The 21,835-nt window shown below is 42.6% G+C and overlaps 1 protein-coding gene across 1 annotated transcript in view; it reads right to left on the reverse strand.

Annotated features, from left to right (window-relative positions):
• The window catches only part of LOC121005804 (E3 ubiquitin-protein ligase RNF213-like), a 407,639-nt gene that overhangs the window by 311,780 nt on the left and 74,024 nt on the right, over nucleotides 1–21,835 (reverse strand). The window contains exons 4-5 of the mRNA XM_040438594.1: nucleotides 19,573–19,673; nucleotides 7,809–7,955 (exon numbers count right to left, since the gene is read on the reverse strand). Of these exons, the coding sequence (XP_040294528.1) occupies nucleotides 7,809–7,955; nucleotides 19,573–19,673 (248 nt within the window). The remainder of the gene's footprint in view (nucleotides 1–7,808; nucleotides 7,956–19,572; nucleotides 19,674–21,835) is intronic.

A 21,835-nucleotide genomic window follows, 5' to 3' on the forward strand; every position in this document is an offset into this window, starting at 1 on the left:
TCATGCATGGACATAGATGGAAGCGCAGTTCCTTTGCAGACAGTTGGTTGCAGTACATTTGATGCAGGCAATATATATATAGCAAGGTGACTTCAGAGTGTTAAACACAGGACTTGCAGTACAGGCAGCTTGCACTCTATTCCTGACTGATCCTGGAACATAGAAACTCTTCTCCAAGGCCCAATACCCTAGCTCTGGCGTATATCCTTGGTTTTATCTTTATCAAGTACCTCCTCTGTTGTCTTGAGTACCTCTTGCTTTTCTGAGCTTTGCCTCTGTCTCTCTCTCAGCTTCCTCAGGCTCTTTAATTGAGGTGTTCCTGCTTCTGCATAGGTGAACTCAGGAGGGGAACCTTCTCTTTGAATCTGGAACCCGGTTACAGGGACTGCAATACCCTCTCCTGGTCTGCAGGCTTCAGGCCTGGACTTGACTCAGACATTGTCTAGACTCCAACTACAACTCTAGACTCTAGACTCTCAACCTTAGACTGACTTTCCCTTCCCTGACTGGGCCTTATATAACCTAGGGCTCTCTAGCTCCCTCTAGTGACTCAGAGCTGGAATGACACCCCTAGCAGGCCTGTACATGCAAGTTTCACAGTAACAGGGAAATACATAGCATTACAGTTTATAAAGATGACTTATACCAACTTCCCCATAAATAAGGGGGGAACGACAGCACACAAGTGACCCTTTTGTAGGGACGGGCATTACAGTCCCCGTACACTACACGTGACTCTGAGCCTGGGGTATAGGGTATTCTGGACACTTCGTTGTTGCTACACTCCAAGGCCACTCCAGCGTCCAGGCTGGGAGTATTCAGGGCACGTGAACAGTGTCATTTGGGGGCAAGAGAAAGGAATGTGACATGTTGTTTTTATTGTATTTTATATATATGTGATATATATAAGGCCCCAGTTCAGACCTATATTGGCCGCAGGCAATACGGATGCTACCCGTGTTTAAGTTGCGTTAATTGTAGTTACATGCTAAAAGGGGAGAAATTCACACACCCGACATTGTAGACGCAATTTGAAATACGACATTTTCTAACCTGTGACAGTTCATTCGTGATCTATCTTCTGTCTTGCCCCTGTAATCTCCTTTATGTAGGGAGACCATTTGTGAGGTCAAGACTAGAATGAACTATCACAGATACTCGATTCGTCCAAAAAGGAGAGATCTACCTGTGCCTAAGCACTTTGTTGAGGCGGGGCACGGAGAGAAGGATCTCAAATTTAGGGTGATAGATCACATTCCCCCACTTAAACGGGGAGGAAACAGGGAAAGATTACTTAAACAACGTGAGATCATGTGGATACATAGGCTACAGGCATTGAAGCCTGGTGGCCTTAATGCGGAATGTAGATGGGAACTATGTGGGTGATGTGTGCAGTGCTCGCCGACGTGGGGGTCTTTGACCACTCTGTCTGGTGTATGAGATATTTAACAGTGCTAATGCTTCTGAGAAGATAATCAATGTATATTGATGCATATTTCACTTATTCTAGATGACTTTGGATGAACGTGATGAGCCTTTGTCTATGTACTGGATTGAGCCGCCTATTGACCTTGAATACTTGAACATGAGAGTGACCGTTGTGTGGAGACTTGCAGGATTGCGACTGATGACCTGGATTGGTAGCATGATGCACACTATGTTCATAGATGGATGACAGTTGTTTAATCTGTATAGATGATGTGTGTGATTTCACTTGCCACATATTGTGAGCTGGTGGAGTTATACACACATCAGTGCTATAGGTGTAGGTAGAGGGGAGGTGTATTCTATCATAATCACAAACACACAAAGTGTATTAGTGATAGCCAGTGTCGATTAATCAATCGCTCTGTAGGTGCCATTATAGTTTAATTGCCTTCCCATTGGGCCAGTTCTATGCACCTGTTGGCACAATGTTATTTGGATCGTGTGCACAGTTATACTGTCTGGTGTCAGAGCGTATGTCCGCAGGTCTCCTTATTGTTTACATCACCATGGTTACTTGAACACACCCCCGTGTGCGGTGCGTCTGACACTGAGTCACATGTTCTGGCCTCCCTTCCCTCACAGCTGTTTCTCTTACGGTGCGCTCCAATGGATACGCTGCGGTCCATGGAGCGGTCACGTGTGAGCGCGGCTGTGTCGGGGGCGTGGCCAGTGACGTCTGGCTCGGCGCATGCGCATTGTCGACGAGGGGACGCCAATGCTGGCCGGTTTCAAGTGTCTAAGTGTGGTGAGCTCCGTCCTGCTGTTTTTAACTTCTGATAAGGTACAGCTGTACCAATAACAGATGTTTTTAACCCCCCATGCACTCAACACTTTCTGCACAGTGTTTATTATGTGTAATCACGTATTGAATAGATAGATTCTATTTAAAGGGACTCTGTCACCACTTTCTAACCCCCCCTTTTAAAAGTATTGTTATCTCCATGGCGCCCCTGTGATTACAAAGGTGTTGTTAGAAGATAAATTCGCCGTCTCCTTTTGATAAAAAGAGCTTTTATCTAACCTGTCAATCTTCTTGATAAGGTGCCCAGGGCGTTTCTGTTGGTCTCAAGCTGCCGCCCGCCGCCGCCGCCGTTGGTGCCCAGCTCCTCCCCTGATGCTTTCAGCGCCACCTGAATGTAATGAAATACGCCTCCGGCTCTCGCTCAGTGCCCCCTCCTCCTTTTCAAAGATCCCGCGCGTGCGCACAGGCCTGTGCTTGATGCGCCCGTGCAGACATTTACAATCAGCCTCATTGAGCGAAGTGCGCATGCGCGCACTTCGCTCAACCTCCTCATCAGACGAGCACTGCAGCCAGCCAGCGAGAGCCGGAGGCGTATTTCATTACATTCAGGCGGCGCTGAAAGCATCAGGGGAGGAGCTGGGCACCAACGGCGGCGGCGGCGGGCGGCAGCTTGAGACCAACAGAAACGCCCTGGGCACCTTATCAAGAAGATTGACAGGTTAGATAAAAGCTCTTTTTATCAAAAGGAGACGGCGAATTTATCTTCTAACAACACCTTTGTAATCACAGGGGCGCCATGGAGATAACAATACTTTTAAAAGGGGGGGTTAGAAAGTGGTGACAGAGTCCCTTTAAATGTAATGGAGGCACAGTAATGTAATGTTCTACATGCTATTTTGACACTCTATGATCACTTATGTAATTTTTGTATGCTCTCAATATGAGAATGTTTATGATACACATATGTCATGTGAAGATAGGGTTAATGATCATGTGACTAGATTGGAGACACGCCTAACGACAGATTGTAATTGTTTTGTATTGAACTGTGGGTATATATACCTTGTCTTATGCACTGTTATGTAGCTTGAGAAAGGCCTCATTGAGCAGGCCGAAACGTCGCTTGAATAAAGTTTGGGGTCCTCACCCGTTCACTCTATACTGGAAGTGCTGCCTCATCATTCGTTTGATATATATATATATATATATATATATACAGTACAGACCAAAAGTTTGGACACACCTTCTCATTCAAAGAGTTTTCTTTATTTTCATGACTATGAAGGCATCAAAACTATGAATTAACACATGTGGAATTATATACATAACAAACAAGTGTGAAACAACTGAAAATATGTCATATTCTAGGTTCTTCAAAGTAGCCACCTTTTGCTTTGCACACTCTTGGCATTCTCTTGATGAGCTTCAAGAGGTAGTCACCTGAAATGGTCTTCCAACAGTCTTGAAGGAGTTCCCAGAGATGCTTAGCACTTTTGCCTTCACTCTGCGGTCTAGCTCACCCCAAACCATCTCGATTGGGTTCAGGTCCGGTGACTGTGGAGGCCAGGTCATCTGGCGCAGCAGCCCATCACTCTCCTTCATGGTCAAATAGCCCTTACTTTCAACGTTTTCCCAATTTTTCGGCTGACTGACTGACCTTCATTTCTTAAAGTAATGATGGCCACTCGTTTTTCTTTACTTAGCTTCTTTTTATTTGCCATAATACAAATTCTAACAGTCTATTCAGTACGACTATCAGCTGTGTATCCACCTGACTTCTCCTCAACGCAACTGATGGTCCCAACCCCATTTATAAGGCAAGAAATCCCACTTATTAAACCTGACAGGGCACACCTGTGAAGTGAAAACTATTTCAGGGGACTACCTCTTGAAGCTCATCAAGAGAATGCCAAGAGTGTGCAAAGCAGTAATCAAAGCAAAAGGTGGCTACTTTGAAGAACCTAGAATATGACATTTTCAGTTGTTTCACACTTGTTTGTTATGTATATAATTCCACATGTGTTAATTCATAGTTTTGATGCCTTCATAGTCATGAAAATAAAGAAAACTCTTTGAATGAGAAGGTGTGTCCAAACTTTTGGTCTGTACTGTATATATATATATATATATATATATACTCTCTGTAACTAGTGTTATTGTTATTTCTGTTAATACTACTGTTCAGTAAAGTTACTGTTTTTGCATCAGGAGCTGGTGTCCGTGTCGCTTTCCTTATTCCATGACTTCGCTGTATCCTGGGGGTCCCTCCCCGGTACACGGTCTTACACAGAGATTCCTTAAAAATTACCCCGATATGTCAGAGCTGCTGCATAAAGTGCGGGCTGTCTGTGCGCGCTTTCGGCGTTATCACCCTGCTGCTGCTCGCCTGTCAGCGCTGCAGCGTAACTTCGGCCTTCCCGCTCACCGCCTCATATGCGACGTGCCCACAAGGTGGAACTCCACCTTGCACATGCTGGCCAGACTGTGCGAGCAGCAGCAGGCGATAGTAGAGTTTCAGCTGCAGCACGCACGGGTGAGTCACTCGGCGGAACAGCACCACTTCACCACCAATGACTGGGCCTCCATGCGAGACCTGTGTTCCTTGTTGCGCTGTTTCGAGTACTCCACCAACATGGCCAGTGCAGATAACGCCGTTCTCAGCGTTACTATCCCACTTCTATGCCTCCTTGAAAAAACGCTGCTGGTGATAATGGAAGAAAATGTGGCACAGGAGGAGGAGGAAGAGGGATAATTTTGTAGGGTTTCCGGCCAGTCATTCCCAAGTGGCTCAGAGGGTGGGTTCCTGCACCAACAAACCCAAGGTACACAATTGTCCAGCCAGGGCACAGTTTTGGAGGATGACGAGGTGTAGGATGAGGAGGAGGAGATGGAGAAGGAGGAACCATGTTCACAGCAGGGTGGCGCCCAGACCAGCTCATGGCCATCACTGGTGCGTGGATGGGGGGATACAGAGGACACAGACGATACACCTCCCACAGAGGACAGCTTTTTCGTTGCCTCTGGGCAGCCTGGCACACATGAGCGATTACATGCTGCAGTGTCTCCGCCACGACCTCCGAGTTGCCCACATTCTAACTTGTGCTGATTATTGGGTGGCCACGCTGCTGGATCCCCGTTACAAGGACAACTACCATCCTTAATTCCTTCACTGGAGCGTGATCGTAAGATGCGCGAGTACAACGCACGCTGGTAGACGCGCTGCTGGTGGCATTCCCACCTGACAGTGGGGGCACAGTGGAAGCACAAGGCGAAGGCAGAGGACGAGGAAGAGGTCGCCAACGCAGCTGGGGCACCGCCAGCACCTCAGAAGGCAGGGTTAGCATGGCCAAAATGTGGAAAAGCTTTGTCAGCACGCCACAACAACCAGCACCACCAGCTGATATGAAACGTCTTAGCAGGAGGCAGCATTTCTCCAACATGGTGGAGCAGCAGGGACGTGCACACATAGGGATGAAAGGGGGCTTGAGCCCCTGCCCTTTTCATCACCGGCCCCTTAAATGCCCTCCGCTCTTACAGAAATTTTATTTTATTGGAACTTTTTTTTTTTTTCATAATGAGCAGATGCTGGCACTCACTGTCACGTGCGCTGCGCATTAATCTTTGTTAATTATCAAGACCAGACCCGCCGGCAAGTCACGTGGTACGGGCGGCGCGCACAGGCAGTCTTCTGAGCAGAGAAGAAGAGCTGCCTGGCTGTGTGTGCTCCCGCCCGTCCTGCCCCTGCTGACAAGCCGCCTCAGAGCCTCACCGCCCGCCCATCCCGTCAGGAATCCGGATTCAAGTGTGGGTGAGTGAAGAAAAATAAAATGATTGATGACATACCACTGCCCTGCGGCCCTGCCCTGCTCACTCAGTTTAATTCCTCCTGTGTGTGCTTGCTTGTGCTGAGTGACTGGGTTGTTGTCTTGTGTTTGTCTTGTCTGTCGGTCTGAGTCACTGTCTGTGTGAGTGTGTGAGTGTGATGTGTCTGTCTGTGATCGCCCCCCGCTCTGTGCTCTGGCTACTGTGCTGCTGCCTGGCCTGCTGACTGAGCCTGCCACACTCACTGTCATGGAGGTAGTAGGCCATTAGTGGCGGCTGGCGGGAAAAAACAGGGAGGGGGGAGGGTGTATAGGAGAGGAGATGCTCTACCTGCCTGCAAAACCCACCCACTGCCCAGCACACCCATGCTTCAGTTTACAATCATGCCTTTATGGCCCAGCAGGCCAGCACCCCTGCTTTTTGGCTACTTGTGCTGCCTGCCACTGCCACTATGGCACTGGCACTATATAGGGGCATCTACTGAGGCCACAAAATAGGGGTATATGTTATATGGGGGGTTCTGTACAATGGCATTTTATACTGGGACACGCTATGCTTGCATTGCTTGGTACTATGGGAAAGGGGGAGAGCAGTAATGGGGGTCATCTACCGGGGGCACTAAGAATGTGTATTTGATGTTTGCAATAGGGATCGACCGCTATTGATTTTTTTTATTGCCGATACCGATATTCTGTGAACTTTCAGGCTGTTCTTTTCTGCCGATATTGGACCGTGATATTTGCATACTCTGAGTCGCCTCAATTGTATTGGACTGCACATTGTGATTTCATATCTGTATGTACCTTTTTCTTTTTGCATATACAAAAAATAAAATAAAAAGAATTGACAAAAAATAAAGGAATATGCATTATTACTGTATCTATACATTTATGGAGAACAAGGAAAGACTTTTAGAAAGCAACTAAGCTTTGTGGTACAAACACTTTTTCGATTTTTGTCAAGTGCCCTTTTTTTTTTTTTTAAGCCCCTGCCCTTCAAAATGTCTGTGCACGTCCCTGTGGAGCAGTATGTGTGCACACGCCTACACATACTGAATGACGGGTCTGCCCCCTTCAACTTCTGGGTCTCCAAATTGGGCACATGGCCCGAGCTTGCCCTTTACGCCTTGGAGGTGCTGGCCTGCCCTGCAGCCAGTGTATTATCTGAGCGTGTGTTTAGCATGGCAGGGGGCGTCATCACAGACAAGCGCAGCCGCCTGTCCACAGCCAATGTGGACAAGCTCACGTTCATTAAAATGAACTAGGCATGGATCCCTCAGGACTTGTGCAGATTAGACATGTATAACAGCACTAACCAGCCATTGTTATACTGCAGCGCGATTGCTCATTCTTGTATTTTGGATATTTCATACTCTTTTAGAGTGCACCCTAATTTAAAAAAAAATTATTAAAACCAAAAACCTTTGTTGGCTACCTCGTCCTCCTCCACCACCGCTTCCACCTACACTGTTACGTCCACCGCCTCCTCAAACTCCTACTCCATATGGAACTCCACCTCATAAATCTTTTTTTTTTTTTTATTTGTACGGATTTTATTTTATATCACTTTACTACTTTGTCAGTTACATTTTCTCGTGAAATTCACTAATTTTTAGGTGTACAGTACATACTGTTTGTGAAGGTCCAGTGTGCAAGAGGATAAATAAGAACACAATCTTCATCTATCCTGCTCTGTGAAACGTAATGCAAAGGAGTTAATCCACAATATTACTGGAAGCATAACCTATGTAACTTACTTTGTATAATGCATTTCACAAACAACACTTTTCCAATTTTCATATCCTGTAATATTTTCTGCTTTAACTATGACTTTATCTTCATTCACTTTGAGGCCAAATTCCTTAGATATAATAACATGAAAGCATATTTCAAGATCCTGATCCCTGCAGAGAAAATAAATAACCACATGAAAAATGTACACTGGTTTTATTGAAACAGAACATTTCCATTGGAACATACTGCATCATGTATGAAAACTAGCACAGTAAAGAATTAAACATAGTAACATAGTTTATAAGGCTGAAAAAAGACATTTGTCCATCCAGTTCGGCCTGTTATCCTGCAAGTTGATCCAGAGGAAGGCAAAAAAAAACATGAGGTGGAAGCCAATTTTCTTCACTTTAGGGGGAAAAAAAATTCCTTCCCGACTCCAATCAGGCAATCAGAATAACTCCCTGGATCAACGACCCCTCTCTAGTAGCTATAGCCTGTAATATTATTACACTCCAGAAATACATCCAGGGCCCTCTTGAACTATTTTAGTGAACTCACCATCACCACCTCCTCAGGCAGAGAGTTCCATAGTCTCACTGCTCTTACCGTAAAGAATCCTCTTCTATGTTTGTGTACAAACCTTCTTTCCTCCAGACGCAGAGGATGTCCCCTCGTCACAGTCCTGGGGATAAATAGATGATGGGAGAGATCTCTGTACTGACCCCTGATATATTTATGCATAGTAATTAGATCTCCCCTTAGTCGTCTTTTTTCTAAAGTTAATAACCCTAATGTTAATAATCTTTCTGCGTATTATAGTCCACCCATTCCAGTTATTACTTTATCCTCTGAACCCTCTCCAGCTCTGCTATGTCTGCCTTGTTTACAGGAGCCCAGAACTGTACACAGTACTCCATGTGTGGTCAGACTAGTGATTTGTAAAGTGGTAGGACTACGTACTCATCACCTGCATCTATGCCCCTTTTGATGCAACCCATTATGTTATTGGACTTGGCAGCAGCTGCCTGACACTGGTTTCTGCAGCTTAGGCTACATGCACACGAACGTTGTTTGTTTCCGTGTCCGTTCCGTTTTTTTTTTACGGATAGGATGCGGACCCATTCATTTCAATAGGTCCGCAAAAAAACGCGGACAGCACACAGTGTACTGTCCCTATCAGTATGTCCGTTCCGTCGCCCGCAAAAAAAATAGTGCATGTCCTATTTTTTTTCTAGTTTGCGGACAAGGACAGGCATTATTACAATGGATCCGCAAAAAAATGGATGCCATATGGAATGTGATCCTTTTTTTGTGGATTCGCAATTTGCGGACCGCAAAACACATACGGTCGTGTGCATATAGCCTTAGTTTGCTGGTCACTAAAATTCCTAGGTCTTTTTCTATGTCAGTGTTAGGCTACATGCACACGACTGTATGTGTTTTGCGATCTGCAAATTGCGGATCTGCAAAAAAAACGGATGACGTTCCATATGGCATCCGTTTTTTTTGCGGATCTGTTTTTTTTGCTGATCCATTGTAATAATGCCTATCCTTGTCCGCAAACTAGAAAAAAATAGGACATGCACTATTTTTTTTGCGGAGCAATGGAACGGACATAGACATACACGGTGTGCTGTCCGCGTTTTTTGCGGACCCATTGAAATCAATGGGTCCACATCCTATCCGCAAAAAAAAAACGGATCGGACATTGAAACAAAATACGGTCGTGTGCATGAGGCCTTACCCAGTGTTTTATCATTTAGTATGGACGGGTGACTTGCATTATTCCTTCCCATGTGCATAACCTTACATTTGTCAGTGTTAAACCTTATCTGCCACTTCTCTGCCCAAGCCTCCAATCTATCCAGATCCATCTGTAGCAGTATACTGTCCTCTTCTGTGTTAATTACTTTACACAGTTTAGTGAAAAATGATATTTTACAATCAAAAAAATTTGATTGGTTTATATGGGCTATGTCTGCTCTTGTTTTCATCATGCTACTAAAATGATTCATGTGGTTTAGGTATAATGCTGACAGAAACAGACATTTTCACTGGTATTGCCATCTCTTTACCATCAGTTGGGGTCAGCCACCTGGGAATCCTACCACATCTCAGAGTAAGGGCGTTAACGCGAACATTTTTTGCGTTCCGTATACGGAAACATTCATTTCAATAGGTCCGCAAAAAAACCGGAATGTACTCCGTGAGCATTCCGTTTCCGTATGTCCGCAATTCCGTTCCGCTAGATTTTGGGTCTCGTCCTATTCTTGTCCGCAAATCACGGTCCGTGGCTACATTCAAGTCAATGGGTCCGCAAAGAAAACGGAACACATACGGAAATGCATCCGTATGTCTTCCTTATCCGTTCCGTTTTTTGCGGAACCATCTATTGAAAATGTTATGCCCAGCCCAATTTTTTCTATGTAATTACTGTATACTGTATAGGCCATATGGAAAAACGGAACGGAAAAATGGAACCGAAACGGAAACACAACGGAAACAAAAAACGGAACAACGGATCCGGAAAAACTGCCCGCAAAACACTGAAAAAGCCATACGGTCGTGTGAAAGAGGCCTAAAGGAGTTACAGCTCTGGTTTTCATGCACAGTGATGCTCTTGGCCACTGGCTTTGTAGGGATTTCCAGCACAGCCTTATTCAAAATAGCGTGATTTGCCCCAAATACATACAACTTAATAAAGAGCCAATATGTTTTTCAAAAATATATGGCAGACTTGGTTCAGTGCAGGAATTGTTGTGCATTTATTTCATGTTCCACTCTTTGGAGATTCGGATGCTGTCAGATCTGTAGACAGTTCTCCTTACTGCAGCAGGAAATTGCATTTTTGAAATCTGAAATATTTAAATTATCTGTTAAACAAACTCCAGCTAGGACTGCTGCAATGCCACTGCCACAGAGGACCCCCAGAAATGGCAGATGGGTTACTGTAGGTTCTGGAAGTCTTAGAGTGGTGGAAAGAAGACATGTCCCACAGTCGGTGGTTCTCCATAATTCATTTGCAGCACTCTCAGTTGTCTGTAAGGACAACATGGATATAGACTCAAGCACAGAGGGTGAGAAACCATCGACTCCTATGTCTAATGTATGCAACAAAAAAGATAAAGTGAAGTCTCAAAGGAAGCAGCTGTTGCTGGGTGATTCAATCATAAGAAGTGTGGAGCTTAAAGAAAATGGTTTTGTGAGATGTCTCCCTGGGGCTACTGCTAGAAGAGATAGAAGACGTATTATTAATATTGTTAAGCAAGCAAAGCAGGAAGGGGACGTGGATGTTCTTGTCCATCTAGGGACAAATGACCTGGCTTGCAATGAAGTGTCAGAGGTGAAAAAATCTTTTATCACACTTGGTAATGACGTACAGGATTTTGCATCCACCATTTCATTTTCTGAAGTTCTGCCTGTGCATAATGTTCAGAATGATAGGCAGAGGCGCATAAAGGAGTTCAACATATGGCTTGGTAAATGGTGTCAAGAGCAAGGATTTGGCTTTGTTTCTCATGATAGCTCTACTTGGAATGGAAAGGAACTGTACAAAAAAGATGGTTTGCATCTTTCTCTCAAAGGAACAAATGTACTTAGTGAACGACTCCAAGAATTTGCGAAAGAGTATTTAAACTAGGAAGGGGGGGCAAAAGAGTGAAAATAAAAGAGTCCAATTGCCCCCCGAAACAATGCCAGAACAGGTCAGAAGCACAGAGGTTAAGAAATGATAAGCTCAGAGTCCTGTCTACAAATGCTCGCAGTTTAGGTAAAAAAATCAATGAACTTGGGTCAATAATGGCATCTGAGAATGTAGATTTAGTGGCTGTTACGGAGACATGGTTTAATGAAAGAAATGACTGGGACATAACCATACCAGGGTACTCTTTATACTGAAGAGACAGAGAAGGCAAGAAAGGAGGAGGAGTGGTCCTGTATGTGAATCTAACCTAATACAAGTTGGTGAGGCCAACATAGAGTCAGTTTGGGTTACGTTGCAGTTTGCTAACCATGCAGTAACTCGTGTAGGTGTGATATATAGACCACCTGGTCAAGTTAAAGAACTAGATGATCTACTAGTTGAAGAAATAGCTAAAATGACAATGAAAGGAGAAGTTATCATTATGGGAGATTTCAATCTTCCAGATATAACTTGGAAAACCAAAATAGCAAGTTCTACCAGGAGTACAGATATTCTAAATTCCCTACTGGGGTTATCTCTACAACAAGTGGTTGTGGAGCCAACCCGGAGGGAGGCCATTTTGGATTTGGTATTCACAAATGGGGATTCGGTATATGATGTCATTGTAGGCGAAACCTTGGGATCTAGTGATCACCAGTCAGTGTGGTTTAATATAAGAACTGTGAAAGAGTCCCACCACACAAAAACAAAAGTTTTAGATTTTAGAAAAACAGACTTTTCAAAAATGAAATTAGTCATAAATGAGTCCTTATCAGACTGGAACGGATTACATGGAGTCCAGGAGAAATGGGACTACTTAAAAGGTGCATTATTGAAGGCAACAGAAAATTGCATTAGACTTGTCAGTAAAAGCAAAAAAAGGAAGAGACCACTGTGGTACTCAGCAGAAGTGGCCCAAATCATTAAAAATAAAAAGCTAGCATTTTGTAATTATAAAAAAAACCCAGAGCAATGAAGATAAGGAAATCTACAAGATTAGGCAGAGAGAGGCCAAGCAAGTTATAAGAACTTCTAAAGCGCAGGCAGAAGAAAAACTAGCTCAGTCTATGAAAAAAGGGGATAAGACATTCTTCAGATATATAAATGGAAAAAGGAAATTAAAACAAGGAATAACTAAATTAAAAACAAAGGACGGAAGGTATGTAGAAGAGAATAAAGGGCTAGCCGACTGCCTTAATGAATACTTCTGTTCAGTTTTTACAAAAGAAAAAGGAGAAGGACCTCCACTAGAAAGGATGACTAATAAATCGTTTGATGCATGTATCTTTACAGAGGAAGATGTTCTAAGTTTGCTGTCTAAGGTGAAGACAAATAAGTCACAGGGGCCTGAAGATATACACCCAAAATTATTAAAAGAGCTTAGTGGTGAGCTGGCAAAACCGTTAACAGATTTATTTAACTAATCATTAGTAACAGGAGTCGTCCTGGAAGATTGGAAATTGGCAAATGTCGTGCCCATTTACAAGAAAGGTAGTAGGGAGGAATCGAGCAACTATAGACCAGTGAGTCTGACATCAATAGTAGGCAAATTAATGGAAACCCTATTAAAGCATAGGATTGTGGAACATCTAAAATCCCATGGATTGCAAGATGAAAAACAACATGGGTTTACTTCAGGGAGATCATGTCAAACAAATCTTATAGATTTTTTTGACTGGGTGACTAAAATAATAGACGGTGGAGGTGCAGTAGACATCGCATATCTAGATTTTAGTAAGGCTTTTGACACTGTTCCACATAGAAGACTTATCAATAAACTGCAGTCATTGAGCATGGACTCCCATATTGTTGAGTGGATTAGGCAGTGGCTGAGTGACAGACGACAGAGGGTTGTAGTCAATGGAGAACATTCAAAACAAGGTCATGTTACCAGTGGGGTTCCACAGGGATCTGTACTGGGACCAATTTTGTTTAATATCTTCATAAGTGATATTGCAAAAGGCCTCGATGGTAAGGTTTGTCTTTTTGCTGATGACACAAAGATATGTAACAGGGTTGATGTTCCTGGAGGGAAACGCCAAATGGAAAAGGATTTAGGAAAACTAGAAGAATGGTCAGAACTCTGGCAACTGAAATTTAATGTGGATAAGTGCAAGATAATGCACCTGGGGCGTAAAAACCCAAGGGCAGAATATAGAATATTTGACACAGTCCTGACCTCAGTATCTGAGGAAAGGGATTTAGGAGTAATTATTTCAGAAGACTTAAAGGTGGGAAGACAATGTAATAGAGCAGCACGAAATGCCAGCAGAATGCTTGGATGTATAGGGAGAGGTATAAGCAGTAGAAAGAGTGAAGTGCTTATGCCGCTGTACAGAACACTGGTGAGACCTCACTTGGAGTATTGTGCGCAGTACTGGAGGCCATATCTCCAGAAGGATATAGATACTCTAGAAAGAGTTCAGAGAAGAGCTACTAAACTAGTACATGGATTGCAGGATAAAACTTACCAGGAAAGGTTAAAGGACCTTAATATGTATAGCTTGGAAGAAAGAAGAGACAGAGGGGATATGATAGAAACTTTTAAATACATAAAGGGAATCAACTCGGTAAAGGAGGAGAGCATATTTAAAAGAAGAAAAACTACCACAAGAGGACACAGTTTTAAATTAGAGGGGCAAAGGGGCAAAATTTTATGCCCAGCTCAATTTTTTTATGTACTTACTGTTGAAACATTATTGTATGCTTCTGTTGCCGCTCGCAATCCGCAAAAAACAGATCACAAACGGAAAAACGGAACGGAAAAACTAAACAGAAACACCACTGAAACAAAAAAACGGAACAATGGATCTGTGAAAAACGGAACGCAAAATACAGAAATAGTCATACGGTCGTGTGCAAGAGGCCTAAGGGCTCATGCATACGACCGTATGTATTTTGCGGGCCACAAAAAATGGATCTTCAAAAAATACGGATGACATCCGTGTGCATTCCGTATTTTGCGGACCGGAACAGCTAGCCCCTGATAGAACAGTACTATCCTTGTCCGTAATGCGGACAATAATAGGACATGTTCCATTTTTTTGCAGAACGGAAATACGGACATACGGAAACGGAATGCACACGGAGTAACTTCCATTTTTTTTGCAGACTCCTTGAAATGAATAGTTCCGTATACGGTCCGGGAAAAAAAACGGAACGGACGGAAAGAATATACGTTCGTGTGCATGAGCCCTTAGTGTGATTTCCCCCTCCTTGTCTGTTCTATGAGCTCCAGAGCTGAATATAGTGGGAAGTAAAAGAAGGATGTCGCAGCAGTGCTGGTGGATTCCACAGAAGGGAGACCTGCTTCTGAATGTTAGGCATCTATCTGAAACAGAGAATAATATACCTGAAACAAAATTAGGGAAGCCCAAACATAACTATTCCTTCACGGTAATGATTGTACAAAGAAGGACAGCCATTCTGTAAACTTTTTTTTTTTTTTTTATAAAAAATTTTTCCTGTCATTTTTAATGAAATGCAGCCAAAATTGATGCAAAGGCATCAAGTGTGAACAGGAGTAACTGAATGCGCTCTTATGGAAAAGCAAATAACCACAAGGCCTGGAAAAATCCACCCCTCCACCTATTCCAGTGATGTCCCCTGTACAATGCAACCTGTGTAGGAGCCCAGCTTGCCCAGGTTTGGCATACTGGTTGTTTTGTAAAACTAAATGAAAACTAAGGTCTACGGCGACACTGAGAGAAAATGTATTTTCTGACTAATGGAAACCTTTTCCAACTGTAAGAAATATGAGAGCATCAATAGACAGCCTAATTAGGTGCACTCACTCCCATATGTGACGATCCGTGAAAAAGTATGCTCTCTGATTGATGGGGATTGATTAGCAGTTCACATCTGCATAGGAGGCTTAGTCAGCAACCTCCATTGCAGATACTGTCAAAAATATGGGTCAAAATAGTATATGCTGTGTTTTTTTCCAGATCTCATTAAAGTTAATGGAGTCCATAGGGTGGGCATTAATTTCCATAATTTCATGGAAACGCTGCTTCCATTATTTTTGTTGTTCTGCTCCTATAATGGAGCAGAACTACAGAAATAAAAATACCAAAGTGAATCCTGCCTTACCCCTTCATACATAGGCACATAGGATCTATTCCTCTCCTGCTGTCCCTGAAGACTGTCAGCAATTCTCCCACTGCCACCCCCCACACTGCCCTGCTGGAATACTTCAGGCTGTATAGCATCTTAAGATATCAGCCAGGTCATATTTTAAATATAAGAATCTAAGTAATACCTGCAGATCTCACACATTTTGCTTTATGTTGGCTAGGACCACAATCCAGTCTTGCTTTAAAGTTTAGATTCTCAACCTTGGCTTAAACCTCTAGGTGCTATACAGCCTGAGATATAGCTAATAGTTTTAGAATGTATGGTGTAAATACATGTTTTTGACTTTGTTTTTTACTTTGTCTGTCAACATTATCATCAAGGGCTGATAAATGTCCAATGCATGTAGAAATTTTCGTATATATGATTTTAATTCTTTTTTCCTACAAAAACTGCATTTGGAGTGGAAAATAAGTGCAGAGGGTGCGGCAGTTGCAGGGAGAGCAGAGACTCTAGGTGTAATGACAATGCCCTCGTTGCTTCTAGAGGCTCATTCCATATAATAAAACATAATTATTCTCAGCAATGTGGGAACATATGAACATGGGACCAACACAGATGCCTTCAGCTGCCAAGTATACATGCAGATGCCCTTTAAATATACATCCCATTACCTAATTAATCAATGTGGAGTATTCACAGTCTGAGCATGCCTGCACAATACACAAATAGAAAATGCTAATAATAAAAACAAACATAGTATACATGCACATAGGTAGATCTGAATGGATGTCAAATATCACATATATTATTAATAATATACCAGGTCATGTCTATACTTGAGACCCAATAGATATTGTGTACCTAATGCAAATATCCAAAATGCTTTTTGTCCCAAGTGCTTTCTTTTATGGAATTAACTCTAGTGTGTGCCTCTAAAAGCCTGTACATTTAAAGAAATTTACTTAGGATTTATGGTATTCGGAAAAAATGTTTAGATGTAGATGAGGGATACTAGAATTACTGTTAACAGCATCCAGATAATGTGTTTTCTAACTGAATTTATATTGATTCTAGGGCTGCAGCTATCGACTATTCTTGTAATCAAGTATTCTATCGATTAATCCAACGATTAATCGAGTACTCTAATAACAAAAAACGAATTAAAAGAACGTTTTTCTTTATAAAAATTCATCAGCCCCCCCCCGTGCCATCAGCTGCTTCCCAATGCCATCAGGTTCCCCCCTCAGTGCCATCAGCTGCCTTCTCAGTGCCATCAGCTGCCCCCCCAGTGCCATCAGGCTTCCCCCAGTCCCATCAGCTTCCTACTCAGTGCCACCAGCTTCCCCCCAAGTGCTACCAGCTGCCCCCCCAGGTGCTACCAGCTGCCCCCCAATGCCACCATCTCCCCCTCCTAGCCATGTCCCCAGCGCTAGTACTTACCTTTTCCATAGGGGCGCCACTCCACAGCTCCTCCATCTTCTTCTCTGCGTGCTGCACTGCCGTCCTGACGTCACACAGCGTCAGGTCATAGTGCGCCCTTACGTGCACTATAACCTGACGATGTGTCAGGATACAGTGCAGCGCGGTACAGGCCGGCGGGTGACCACAGAGCATTGAGTAATAGCAAGCGCTTCACTCCTGCTCCGTGGTCACATGACACAAATGAATCCTTGATGCAAAAAATTTGCATCAAGGATTTTTTTGTGTCCAATTACTTGATTCAATCGAGTAATCGTTTCAGCCCTAATAGATTCTCTAATCAATGGAATGCACTATTTAATATGCTATGACTAAGATCATGTTTGATCAAAACAGGTCAGCAAGTTATACCAGATTGTAACCATGTTGATTTTTTTGGGGAATAAAGTATTGAAGATTTTCCTTGAATGCTGTCATCTGGGGGTTCCATTTATTTTATGCACTTATATAACGCTACTATATTCTGCAGCGCATTGCAGACATTATCATCAGTCTGTCCCCAGTGGAGCTCATAATCTAAGTTCCCTTTTAGTATGTTGTTAGAGTGTCTGAGGGAACCCCTTCGATGCAAGGCACCAGTGCTAACAATTAGGCATATACAGTACAGACCAAAAGTTTGGACACACCTTCTCATTCAAAGAGTTTTCTTTATTTTCATGACTATGAAAGCATCAAAACTATGAATTAACACATGTGGAATTATATACATAACAAACAAGTGTGAAACAACTGAAAATATGTCATATTCTAGGTTCTTCAAAGTAGCCACCTTTTGCTTTGATTACTGCTTTGCACACTCTTGGCATTCTCTTGATGAGCTCCAAAGAGGTAGTCCCCTGAAATGGTTTTCACTTCACAGGTGTCCCCTGTCAGGTTTAATAAGTGGGATTTCTTGCCTTATAAATGGGGTTGGGACCATCAGTGGCATTGAGGAGAAGTCAGGTGGATACACAGCTGATAGTCCTACTGAATAGACTGTTAGAATTTGTATTATGGCAAGAAAAAAGCAGCTAAGTAAAGAAAAACAAGTGGCCATCATTACTTTAAGAAATGAAGGTCAGTCAGTCAGCCGAAAAATTGGGAAAACTTTGAAAGTAAGGACTATTTGACCATGAAGGAGAGTGATGGGGTGCTGCGCCAGATGACCTGGCCTCCACAGTCACCGGACCTGAACCCAATCGAGATGGTTTGGGGTGAGCTGGACCGCAGAGTGAAGGCAAAAGGGCCAACAAGTGCTAAGCATCTCTGGGAACTCCTTCAAGACTGTTCGAAGACCATTTCAGGGGACTACCTCTTGAAGCTCATCAAGAGACTGCCAAGAGTGTGCAAAGCAGTAATCAAAGCAAAAGGTGGCTACTTTGAAGAACCTAGAATATGACATATTTTCAGTTTTTTCACACTTGTTTGTTATGTATATAATTCCACATGTGTTAATTCATAGTTTTGATGCCTTCATAGTCATGAAAATAAAGAAAACTCTTTGAATGAGAAGGTGTGTCCAAACTTTTGGTCTGTACTGTATGCTTCAGACTTATGTCTGCGATGCATGAGTTGTAGACCCTTCATTCTCAGGACCAATGGGAGTTCCAAAGGTTTGCTCCCAATGATCAGAAAATTATGGACTATCCCTGCGATATGCCATCGCTTTATCATATATAACAAATAAGACTCAAGCAGATAGACCAGGTGCCAGGAGATAATGACAGCACCCTCTACCATCCAGGCTGGAATAAAGACCTCATGCACAACAGCAAGAGGCTGAAAAAAAGGATGGCAGCCAGTTCTAAAAATTTGAGTTTTGCAGGGAGGGACTGTAAGAAACCTTCCTGAATCAGAAAATGAGACTGGAAGGTGTGGGGAAATGTGGGGACAGCATACACATACCTGTGTAAAAGGGTTATAATTAGTGTTGAGCGAACTTCAGTTTTGTAAGTTCGGGTTCAGGTATGTGCTGAATTGCGTTATGGATTCCATTACCACGAACTATAACGCAATTCCATGACAGAATGCATAACAGAATGCCTCTAAAGGGATTCCATCATGGAACTCCGTTATGGTCCGTGGTAATGGAATCCATATCGAAATTCAGCACATACCTGAACCTGAACTTACAAAACTGAAGTTAACTCAACACTAGTTATGTTTGCGCACAAAGGTCCCATCCACTGTTCTTGTAGAGTAAAGGTACTCAGGTAGGGGAAAAGAAGAACTCTACACTGGATTATCCTCTGAAAGTCTTCCTAGCAATTTTCTTAATAATTTGAAAACTGTGCGTTACAAGATGGAAGCGTGTACCTACATGCTGTGACACCGTCCAATCAAGTAACAGGGAGGGTAGGGGTACACCTCTTTAATAAGTGGAATGATAATACTCATTTGCTGTGTTCAGCATTTTGCTTTGTCGACTACAAATGTGAATACGTTCTACTTTTTTGCTCATTCATACACAATGGGCACTTCACTTGAATAAATGTAATATATGAGAAGAAAAATCTTAAACATTAAGTTAAGAAGCAGTATACTATCATTCCACAAAGCATTTAACTTACATTGCAGATGCAGATGTATTCGGAACTTCATTAGTTGAAGAACTTGACGCCTTTATTCCATCTTCATTTTGTTGGTTCTCTGGTTTTTCCACTGACTTCCGCTACAGGAATTGGAAAAACAGAACTATGTAATTTCTACCTCTCACAAAAATCATTCTAAACTTATCTCAAAAGGTATAAATAATCACAACCCTTTGAGTCCAATGACACATCTAACAAAAACAAAAATACACCAGAGATGGAGAAAGATAGCTACTACTTCTTAATCCTCATTCACACTTCAGTTAGGCCCCCTGCACACGAATGTGTGCTTCCCGTTGCCGTATTGTGGACCGCATTTGCGGATCCGCAATACACGGGTGCCGTTCCGTGGGCATTCCGCATTACGGATGCGGACCCATTCACTTGAATGGGTCCGCAAATCCGGAGATGCGGAATGGTGCGGAACGGAAGCACGGAACGGAACCCTACGGAAGCACTACAGAGTGCTTCCGTGGGATTTCGTCCCTTACTTCCGTTCCGCAAAAGATAGAACATGTCCTATCTTTTTACGGAACAGCCGGGTCGCGGACCCATTCAGGTCAATGGGTCCGCGATTCTCTGCGGCTGCCCCATTGAATGTGTTCGTGCATTGCGGCACGCATTTTGCGGGCCGCAGCATGACCACGGAGTGCACACGTTCGTGTGCAGGGGGCCTTATTTAGTCACTGTTTTTGAGCCAAAACCAGGTGCGGCTCTAAACACAGAACAGGTGCAGATCTTTCCCTTATACCTTAGGTCTCTGGAGGCTCCAATCCTGGTTTTGGCTCACAATCACTGATGGAAATCACTGACCAAAACACTGATGTGAATAAGGCATTAACCCCTTCAACCCCCGAGCCTGTTTTCACCTTCCTGCCCAGGCCATTTTTTGTGTCACTTTATGTGGTAATAACTTTAAAACACTTTTACTTAAGATTGTTTTCTAGTCACATCGTACTTCATGACAGTGGTAAAAATGAGTAAAAAATAATCATTTTTATTCATAAAAAAATACCAAATTTACCAAAAATTTGAAAAAATTAGCAAATTTGCTAATTTCAATTTCTCTACTTTTATAATAGATAGTAATACCTCCATAAATAGTAATTACTTTACATTCCCCATATGTCTACTTCATGTTTGGATCATTTTGAAAATAACATTTAATTTTTTGGGACGCTAGAAGGCTTAGAAGTTTGGAAGCAAATCTTGAAATTTTTCGTAACAATTTCCAAAACCCACTTTTAAAGGACCAGTTCAGGTCTAAAGTCACTTTGTGAGGCTTACATTAACCACCCAAACCACCCAAAAATGACCCCATTTTAGAAACTACACCCCTCAAGGTATACAAATTAGATTTTACAAACTTTGTTAACCCTTTAGGTGTTCCACAAGAATTAATGGATAATGGAGATGAAATTTCAGAATTTCACTTTTTTGGCAGATTTTACATTTGAATCCATTTTTTCCAGTAGCAAAGCAAGGGTTAACAGCCAAATAAAACTCAATATTTATTACCCTGATTCTGCAGTTTGCAGAAACACCCCACATGTGATCGTAAACTGCTGTACAGGCACACGACAGGGCGCAGTAGGAAAAGAATGCCATATGGGTTTTGGAAGGCAGATTTAGCTGAACTGGTTTTTAGATGCCATGTCCCATTTGAAGCCCCCCTGATGCACCCCTACAGTAGAAACTCAAAAAAGTGACCACATTTTTGAAACTACGGGATAAGGTGCTAGTTTTATTGGTACTATTTTGGGGTACATATGATTTTTAATTGCTCTATATTATGTTTTTTGTGAGGCAAGCTAACGAAAAAATGGATGCATTGGCATCGTTTTTATTTTTACAGCGGGACTAGGTCATGTGACTTTTTTATAGAGCAGATCGTTATGGATGTGGCAATACCTAATATGTCTACTTTTTCTTATTTATTTAGGTTTTACACAATAATAGCATTTTTGAAACCGAAATAATGATATTTTAGTGTATCCATAGTCTGAGAGTGATAGCTTTTTTATTTTTTGACCGATTCTCTTAGGTAAGGTCTCATTTTTCTGCGGGATGAGGTGACGGTCTGATTGGTACTATTTTAGGGGGCATACACCTTTTTGATCACTTGCTGTTCCAATTTTTGTGATGCAATGTGACAAAAATGTCTTTTTTTTACACTTAAAAAAAAATAATTACGGTGTTCACCTGAGGGGTTAGGTCATATGATATTTTTATAGAGCTGGTT

The sequence above is a fragment of the Bufo bufo genome, chromosome 1 (genome assembly GCF_905171765.1).
Source record: "Bufo bufo chromosome 1, aBufBuf1.1, whole genome shotgun sequence".
NCBI lineage: Eukaryota > Metazoa > Chordata > Amphibia > Anura > Bufonidae > Bufo > Bufo bufo.